Source organism: Medicago sativa, chromosome 7, assembly GCF_051527215.1.
Source record: "Medicago sativa cultivar Bolivia chromosome 7, Bolivia_mono, whole genome shotgun sequence".
NCBI classification, from domain to species: Eukaryota; Viridiplantae; Streptophyta; class Magnoliopsida; order Fabales; family Fabaceae; genus Medicago; species Medicago sativa.
The window spans coordinates 17418133-17427330 of NC_140755.1; the positions used below are offsets into that span (position 1 = coordinate 17418133).

General features: G+C 35.3%; 3 protein-coding genes across 3 annotated transcripts; all 3 read left to right on the plus strand.

Annotated features, from left to right (window-relative positions):
• Positions 1–2111: 2111 nt before the first annotated feature.
• On the plus strand, positions 2112–3146 carry LOC146904697 (uncharacterized). The gene has a single exon (XM_085728344.1). It carries the CDS (start codon positions 2112–2114, stop codon positions 3144–3146), a length of 1035 nt encoding a protein of 344 aa, XP_085584470.1.
• A 906-nt stretch (positions 3147–4052) lies between these two features.
• On the plus strand, positions 4053–5739 carry LOC146904698 (uncharacterized). Its single transcript, XM_085724240.1, has 2 exons — positions 4053–4750; positions 4839–5739. The coding sequence occupies exons 1-2, from the start codon at positions 4068–4070 to the stop codon at positions 5677–5679; spliced, it is 1524 nt and encodes a 507-aa protein (XP_085580366.1). The 5' UTR covers positions 4053–4067; the 3' UTR covers positions 5680–5739.
• A 157-nt stretch (positions 5740–5896) lies between these two features.
• Positions 5897–7930, plus strand: LOC146904699 (uncharacterized). Its single transcript, XM_085724241.1, has 5 exons — positions 5897–6337; positions 6422–6548; positions 6642–6932; positions 7046–7147; positions 7246–7930. Exons 1-5 carry the CDS (start codon positions 5898–5900, stop codon positions 7771–7773), a joined length of 1488 nt encoding a protein of 495 aa, XP_085580367.1. The 5' UTR covers position 5897; the 3' UTR covers positions 7774–7930.
• The last annotated feature ends 1268 nt before the right edge of the window (positions 7931–9198 follow it).

Here is a 9198-nt window from a genome sequence, read left to right on the forward strand (position 1 = left end):
AAAATTCAAAAGGAGCATGCTGCAGGCTTGGCAGGTAAAAAGTTGTTGCATGTCAGCCCAAAACCGACGGAAAAAGCCAGGGAGAGGCCGTCGGATGTGCAAAAACGAGGGGAATCTCTGCTGTCTTTACTGTTGATGAGACAATGGCCTGGCAATGGAATCACGTGGCAGCATGCGAGGGGCAAAAGCCGTCGGTTATTGCATGAATCCCTGGCTTATTTTGGAACGTTCTGAGGCTATTCTGCACCTAGCTAAGCTAAGATTTGACCACATATGCGTGGGGCATGGCCGTGGGAAAAGCCCTGGCTTATTTTCTTTCCTATATAAGATTGTGTGCACCGGTTGGATAGTTTGCCCAACACTTAGAAAATTTCTTTACATAAAACACAACCCTTTCTCACAACAAATTCATCAAACTTCTTTTATTTGGTAAAAAATACTTCACTTGTTATATTTTTTATCATGATATTAATTTTTACTAATTATTAATGTTATTTATTTTGTATGTTTAATTTTTGCAGCTGTGTTACATATCTACCTCCTCCTGTGGTTAGCTAGTGCTCAACTCTTGCTGTTTGGATTGCATTGCAGATCTGCTATATTTTCAAGCTTCAACAAGTTAGTGATTTTTTTCCTCATCATAACTCTATAAATGATATGCATGTTGATGATATGTTCTAAAATATGCTAGTTGTCCAATAAAATGATGTTTTTTTTATTCTGAAATTCTGAAGAAAAATAATTTAATTATGATTTTTTTTCGTTTTTTCATATTATGCCTGAATTTTGGTTGGTTTATTTTATTCGAATATTTCAATGTTAATTGTCCAGAAATTGATGCTGAATATATGCATGTGTGTTATGTGATATATGCATGTTTTTTTTGTGATAAAATGAAATATATGCATATATGTTGTTTTTTTTTTGTGATAAAATGAAATATGCATGTTGTTTTTTGATAAAATGAAATATATGCATGTTGTTGAATATATTAGGTTGATTTTTATATATTATAGAATATGGTTTATTTAGTAAAATAGGTTTATTTAGTAAAATAGGAGCATAATATGTTTTTTGTAATTTAGGGCAGCTATTTTTCTGGTGTTTTTTTTAAAAAAAAACTGTTTGACGTAACATAATCTGTTTTTAAAAATTTGTTATTTATTCAATTTTAAAAACTGGTTTATAAATAAAAATATATTTATACAATAAAGAAAGCAGTTTTTTCAATGTAACAATGTAATAATAAAGCTGATTTTTCAAAAAATAAAGAAAGCAGTTTTTTTAACAAGTTAAAATCTGTGTATATGTTTATACAATATTTTAAAAAAATAATTTAATATATATAGTAGTGCCTATTGTTTAAAAATAGTAGAAAACAATGTAATATAAAGTTGTTTTTTTAACAAATTAAAATCGGTTTATATAAAAAAAAAATACAATGTTTAAATTTTAAATCTTTTTATATAATAAAAATTTAAATCTGTTTTCAAAATATTATAAAAATAAATCTGTTTTTTCAAAAAATAAAGAAAGCAGTTTTTTTTAACAAATTAAAATCTGTGTATATATTTATACAATATTTAAAAATAAATAATGTGATATATATAGTTATTTAATACCTATTGTTTAAAAATAGTAGAAAACAATGTAACATAAAGCTGTTTTTTTTTAACAAATTAAAATTAAATCGGTTTATATAAAAATAAATAAATACAAAGTTTAAATTTTAAATCTTTTTATATAATAAAAATTAAAATCTGTTTTAAGAATATTATAAAAATAAAGCTATTTTTTCAATACATAATAAATAAAGCTGATTGGAAATAATAAGCCCTTGTATTGGAAATAATTATTATATGTTTGCACGTATAATTAATAGTTATTACTAATAAGCCCTTGTATTGGAAATAATTATTATATGTTTGCACGTAGAATTGTTAGTTTTAAATTGGGTGTAAGTGAAATTAATTGGTATGGGCGTAAAAATTTATTTTATCGTTTGAGCGTAAAATTAGTTTTTTGCGCATAAAGCTATTTTCCTCGATTGAGTAATAATTTTTTGACGTGTGGAATATGATATGTCGATGAAGTTGGTGAACGTGTAGAAGATGGAGTATTATCAATATTATCGTAGTTGGATGTACGATAGGACGTTTCCGGGAAGAACAGGACTAAAACCGCAATTTGTGGCAGGAGTTGACGGCTTTATTTCATGGGCATGGGAGCAAGAAATTTGTAGATATGAGGGAGGAGTTAGATGTCCGTGTCTAAAATGTAGGTGCAGACATATAATTACCGATCCTGGAGATGTGAAGAAACACTTAAAAAGAGTTGGTTTTATGCCTAATTATTGGGTTTGGGCATATAATGGTGAAATTTTTCAGAATTTTGGGGTAGGGGACAATGCACAAGCTTCTACTAGCCATGGTGGAACAAATGTGGAAACAAATGTGGAGTACAACGAAGATGTCAACACAGAACAATTCAACATGATGGATGATATGGTTGCGGACGCTTTAGGGGTGGAGTTGTCTTACGGTGATGATGTTGAAGTTGATGAAGAGGAACAACCCCCGAATGAGAAGGCGCAGAGATTTTACCGATTGTTGAGTGAAAGTAATACACCTTTGTATGAAGGGTCTTCGTACACTAAGCTATCTATGTGTGTGTGGATTTTAGCTCATAAGTCAAATTATCTTAATCCTGATGATGGTATGGATGATATTACGGAGATGTTGAAGGCCGTGACTCCGTTTAAAGATAATCTGCCAAATGATTATTATGTTGCGAAGAGGTTGGTGATGAAGTTGGGATTATCAGTTAAAAAGATTGATTGTTGTAGAAATGGATGCATGCTGTTTTATGACAATGAGTTTGGGATAAATGATGGAGCATTGGAAGAATGTAAATTTTGTGATAGTCCGAGGTACGATATCAGCAAGCAGAAACGAGTGGCGGTTAAGTCAATGTTTTACTTGCCAATAATACCAAGATTACAAAGACTGTTTGCATCGATGAAAACTGCTAGTAAAATGACGTGGCATCATTCAAATGGAATTCCTGGAGTGATGCGACATCCTTCTGACGGTGAAGCGTGGAAACACTTTGATCGAGTACATCCTGATTTCGCAGCAGATCCATGAAATGTGAGACTTGGATTATGCTCTGACGGTTTCCAGCCATATGTCCAATCCTCGGCAAAACCATATTCTTGTTGGCCAATCATTGTAACCCCGTATAATCTCCCTCCCGAGATGTGCATGACAAAACCATACTTGTTTTTGAGTTGTATTGTACCAGGACCAGATAACCCTAAAGCAGGCATAGACGTGTTTCTACAGCCGTTAATTGATGATCTGAAGAGGTTGTGGGTTGGAGAATTGACATATGATATTTCTAGAAAACAAAATTTCAAGTTGAGAGCAGCTTTGATGTGGACCATTAATGATTTTCCTGCTTATGGCATGTTGTCTGGTTGGAGTACTCATGGTTGATTTGTATGTCCACATTGTATGGAAAAAACAAAGGCATTTACTCTGGATAATGGTGGGAAGAGTTCATGGTTTGACTGTCATCGTCCATTCTTGCCTCATAATCACCCATTCAGAAGACTTAAGAATGGCTTCAGGAAGGATAAGAGAGTATTTGATGGCCCGCCACCGAAGATTTCATCAGAAGAAGTGTGGACAAGAGTTTGTGATTATCCAAAAGTCACTGATTATGGCCGAACTGTCCCGATACCAGGATACGGAGCTGACCACCACTGGACTAAACGGAGTATATTTTGGGACCTCCCATATTGGAAAGATAACTTGCTCAGACACAATCTTGATGTAATGCACATTGAGAAGAATTTTTTTGACAATATATTTAACACAGTGATGGATGTCAAAGGCAAAACAAAAGACAATGAGAAGGCAAGAAAAGACTTAGAAGAATATTGCAAAAGAAAGGAGTTGGAGTTGAAACCTCAACCGAATGGGAAGTTGTTGAAACCAAAAGCCAACTACAGCCTATCTGCCCAAGAAGCGAAATTAGTGTGTCAATGGTTGAAGGATTTGAGAATGCCCGACGGATATTCTTCTAACATAGGGAGGTGTGCCGATGTCAACACGGGAAGGTTGCATGGGATGAAAAGTCATGACAATCACATTTTCATGGAGAACTTTATCCCAATTGCATTTAGTTCATTGCCCAAACATGTGCTAAATACACTTACTGAGATTAGTCAATTTTTTAAAAATTTGTGCGCTTCAAACTTGAGAGTTGATGAACTTGAGAAAATGGAGAAGAATATTCCAATCATTATCTGTCAGTTGGAGCAAAATTTTCCACCAGGTTTCTTTGACTCTATGGAACATCTTCCTGTGCATCTACCATATGAAGCTATACTTGGCGGACTTGTTCAATATAGGTGGATGTACCCTTTTGAAAGATTCATGGGTGACTCAAAACGAGCTATTAAAAATCTGGCCAAAGTGGAAGGATCAATTATTGCTATTTACACTGCCAAGGAAACCATGTACTTTATCAGTCATTATTTCGTTGATCGTCTACTTATTCCATCAAATACAAGAAATGAAGTTGAGGTTAATGGTGAAAGGGATCCGTCAACCTTATCGGTATTCAATCTTCCTGGTCGACACGCGGGCAAGGTGCTTCAATATTGGATGGTAGATCCGAGAGAATTGCGGTCTGCTCATGTTCATATTTTGATTAATTGCGCGGAAGTTAAACCATACCTTGAGTAAGTTAATCAAACCTAACCTTTTCTACTAGCCCCTTTTACAATAAGTTTTAACTCATCTAACAACTTTGTATTGAATTTGTAATAGGGAATTTAATGCTTATTACGAGGAGTTTGGTGATGGTTCAGCAGTTGGTTCGGTACATGAATATTTTCCAGCTTGGTTTAAACAAAGAGTGTACAATGCCGAACCAACTGAAGAAGTCATTCGTTTACGGTATTTATCTCAAGGTCCTTTACAAGGTGCCAGTGAATTTCACACCTACTTCGTGAATGGATATAAATTTCATACCTACTCTTGGTCAGAAGGTAAAAAGACATATAATAATGGTGTTTATGTAAAAGGAGTTACCGAAGGAGGTGAAGATGATTTCTATGGCGTGATCAAACACATTTATGAGCTTTCATATAATGAAAATAAAGTGGTGTTGTTTTATTGTGACTGGTTTGATCCCTCTCCTAGATGGACAAAAATTAATAAATTATGCAACACTGTTGACATTCGAGTTGACAAAAAATATAAAGAGTATGATCCGTTTATCATGGCACACAATGTTAGGCAGGTATACTATGTTCCTTATCCCCCTACTCTACCACGCAAACGAGGGTGGTCTGTTGCAATCAAAACAAATCCGAGGGGCCGCATCGAGACCGAAGAACCAAATGAAGCAGCAAATGAAGAAGTTGCTTACCAAGCAGATGATATGACACATGTTAATGAGATAATTGAAGTAGATCAAGTTACAGGTTGGCGTGACTCTCAAGTAGAAGGGGACCAGGTTGACCCTTCTATTTTGGAGATGCCTAATGAAGTTGAAGATGAGAATGAAGAGGTTGTTGATGATAATAATGAAGGGGACCAGCAAGACAAGCAAGTTTATGATGGTGATGTCGATGAATTTGACTATGCGTCTGATAACAACACTTGAAGGATATAGTTATCCACATTTGTAATGATTGAAATTGAATTTGAATTTATTGTAATCTTGAATACATTTGAGTTTGAATGAAGATACATTTGTAATATGATTTGTTTTAATATATATGTTTGTTGATGATGTAGATATATTGTCTTAATATTATCTTTTTTGTTATTGATTAAAAAAAAGATTAATCTTTTTTTTGTTATTGATAAACTAGATTCGCAATGCCTCCGAAAGATCAGGAGAAAGGCAAGAGCAGGGACCGCAGGAGGCGGTACAATACATACGTTGTGGACGCTGCCACGCTTGCCACATTGACTCCCTTCCCCAGACCACCCTCTTCTTCTAGCCAGGGATCGAGTGAGTCATCCCAGGCTAGTGCTGTTGCACCCAGTGGAGTGTCTGCTGGTTATGGATGTCCTCCTGGTTTTATCCTCCCTACGGGTTTCCAGATTTCTCCTCATGGGCAAACCGGCGTTATCATCCCTCTACAACAGCAACCCACACCCCAACATCAACAACCCCCACCACCACAACAACAACAACAACCCCCGCCCCAACAACAACAACCCCCGCCCCAACAACAACAAGGTGCTGATGAGGAGATGGCCCTTTATCCGCAAGATGATCATGAACGCTATATCATTGAGCCCAGTGGCAACTCGTAAGTCTTTATTGTATTTTTGTTCAATATGTATGTTGTTATAAATTTGTGTTATGTTTAACTATGAGTTTTTATTGTTTGTAGTTTCATGCCCTGCAAGCCAGCCGCCAGTGCCATTAGAGACATCATCCAGGGAAGGTATCATGGATTTTGGAAGACATATGGTGATGTCCCTGATGATGAAAAAGATGCATGGTTTGATCTTTTTGGGGTAATATTAATATTTATCATAATATGTATTTTAACTTACATGCACATATGTTATAATCTACTAATTTCCTATAATGTGTTAACAAATATGCAGGTGAAGTGTACCTGGAACCCCAGGTACTATGATCGGATCAGGAGAAACTTTCACATCAGAGCTTCTGCCCGCCTCTCTGACATGTTGCGACATACCCGACTTCGTTACGAGGCTGTTGGAAAGAGGCCATACTGGATCGGGGAGCCACTTATGAGGCAGCTGGTGGACTATTGGGGGAGTGCAGAGTTTAAGATGAAATCAGAAAAGGCAAAGAAGAATAGAGCATCAGAGAAAGGAGGATGCATCCACACGGGAGGATGCATAAGCGCAGCAGAGCATGCCCGTCGACTGGTAAAAATAATAACTCTGTTAATTAATTTTAGAATGTATGTTTTTAAATTTTTTGTGGTTAAATAGTGTAATGTTTTACTAACTACTTAATAATTGTGTTTCTTGTCAATTAGGCAAAGAAGCTGGGTAGGGAGCCATATATAAATGAGCTCCACAAGAAGACCCACACCTATCGATCAGGCCAATATGTTGACGATCGCTCCAGGCTATGCCAGGTAATTGTTACATAAGTCTATTTTAATTAATTTTATTTGTGGTTATAATTTTTTGTTAATTTTTATTTCTCTTTAACTATTGTTATTATTTATTTTAGGAGGAGTATGATTGGCAGCTATCAGAGTCGCTCTCCAAAGGATGCTCTGTTGACGAAGCTCTCACACTCCGTACCTGGACGAAAGTTGCTGGTGAGAAGAAAAAGGGGCGTTTGTACGGTGCAGGAAACTTAGCTGGCAACTACCGCAAGGGTGTTGCTGCCACTCTCAAGTTGACCCTTAATGCTGGGGAGGGATCTTCTCGTCAACCTGAGCTCACTCCCGAGATGCGGGAATTGATCGCTAGGTTGACTCAAGAGCAGCTTGCTGCCCAGATGCAAACCCAAGAGGAGCTTATTCAGAATGTGCTTAGGAGACAGCGAGAATTCTTAGACTCTCAGTTGGACGCATTTAGGCAAGAGCAAGGCTGGAATTTGGATGGGCAAGATGTTGGGCAGCAGGGTGGAAGCCAGCAAAGCCAGCATAATGTGAGAGCTCCAGCGTGTGATGATGATGCGGACGACCCCTATGAAGTGTATGGTGAAGGTGATGATGACGACGACGATGACGGGATCGAGGAGGATGATTGATGCATATGATGCTTGTTGTGTGTTTTATTTATTATTATATTATGGTTTGTATGACTTTCGGAGGTTTTCTATGCTTCCCTGAACAATATTTATTTTCCTGCATATGGTCTGTAATATTATTAAGTACAATTAAGTACAATTTTTATTTCATGCCTATTAATTAGACTTAGTAGTGTTTGTGTGACTACACTTTGTTTATATGCATTAAATTGTGTTTTAAAAAATAATTTTAAAATTTTTTAAAATATATTTTATTAATTAAAATGATTTTTGAGCCATTTAATTGTATTTGAAAAACAACTTTTAAAAAAAAATCGATTTTTTTAATCAATTTAAATACATTTTATTAATTAAAATTATTTTTAAAATATTTATTTAATTAATAAAAAATATATTTTATTAATTAAAATGATTTTTGAGCCATTTAATTGTATTTGAAAAACAACTTTTAAAAAAAATCGATTTTTTTAATTAATTTAAATACATTTTATTAATTAAAATTATTTTTAAAATATTTAATTAATTAATAAAAAATACGTTTTTATAAATAAAACATTTTTAAAAAAAAAATAAAATGGACGTTTGCCAGGGGTTAAACCCCTCGCATGTCCCTGGTATTTTTCGAATTGACTTGAGTCAGTCAGAGTCAGAGTCAGTCAGAGTCAGAGTCAGTCAGAGTCAGTCAGTCTGGTTGCAGAATAAAGTGAGGGAAAATACCAGGGCTTATGTCAGGGAAAATGCCAGGGCTTTTACCAGGGATTCAGGCCCTCGTTTTTTTCCCAGGGGTGGGATCCCTGGCAAAAAATTTGCGATGAGCGGTTTTGCGATGGCTTATGCCCCTGGGAAATTCCCTGACAAACGTCCAGTTTGCCAGGGATTCCGCCCTTTTGACAGGGATTTTGCCCCTGGGAAATTGTAATGTTTCTTGTAGTGACCGGGAGATTTTTTCATATGTAAAATTACGTTTAAGCATAAGCTTGTGGATGTAAAACAAGGAGAATTTGAAGTGGTTATCAACACGTTTGCATGAAGCCCTTTAAGGTTAGTTAAACCTAGATGAAACTTCATTTTAAACATGCAAAATGTAATAAATAACAGTAAAACACAATATTTTTTTAAAATTCTTTTAGCATTTATTTGACAACAAGGATCAACTTCATAGTTAAGAAAAATAATTTAAGGATCAACTTGATAGGAAGTAACATAATTCAGAGACCATATTAATTTTTAGTGAATAATTCAGATATCGATTTGATAATGTTGCAATTAGTAATGACTTTCATTCAAAAAAAAGTCCAAAAAAACAATTCAAAATTTTCAATCAATTGCTTCACTAACTACATGACATCTGATTTGGCAATCGACGTCAGCGCTTAATGCCACACATCATCACCGTTAACGCTGAGATTTGATGGAATGACAAAA

Excerpts from the sequence above, each read along its gene's own strand:
- LOC146904697 (XM_085728344.1), top strand. The coding sequence starts at position 2,112 with ATGGAGTATTATCAATATTATCGTAGTTGGATGTACGATAGGACGTTT.
- LOC146904698 (XM_085724240.1), top strand. The coding sequence starts at position 4,068 with ATGCCCGACGGATATTCTTCTAACATAGGGAGGTGTGCCGATGTCAAC. Across the intron at positions 4,751-4,838 it reads GAAGTTAAACCATACCTTGA|GGAATTTAATGCTTATTACG; the intron begins GTAAGTTAATCA and ends AATTTGTAATAG.
- LOC146904699 (XM_085724241.1), top strand. The coding sequence starts at position 5,898 with ATGCCTCCGAAAGATCAGGAGAAAGGCAAGAGCAGGGACCGCAGGAGG. Across the intron at positions 6,338-6,421 it reads ATTGAGCCCAGTGGCAACTC|TTTCATGCCCTGCAAGCCAG; the intron begins GTAAGTCTTTAT and ends TATTGTTTGTAG. Across the intron at positions 6,549-6,641 it reads CATGGTTTGATCTTTTTGGG|GTGAAGTGTACCTGGAACCC; the intron begins GTAATATTAATA and ends ACAAATATGCAG.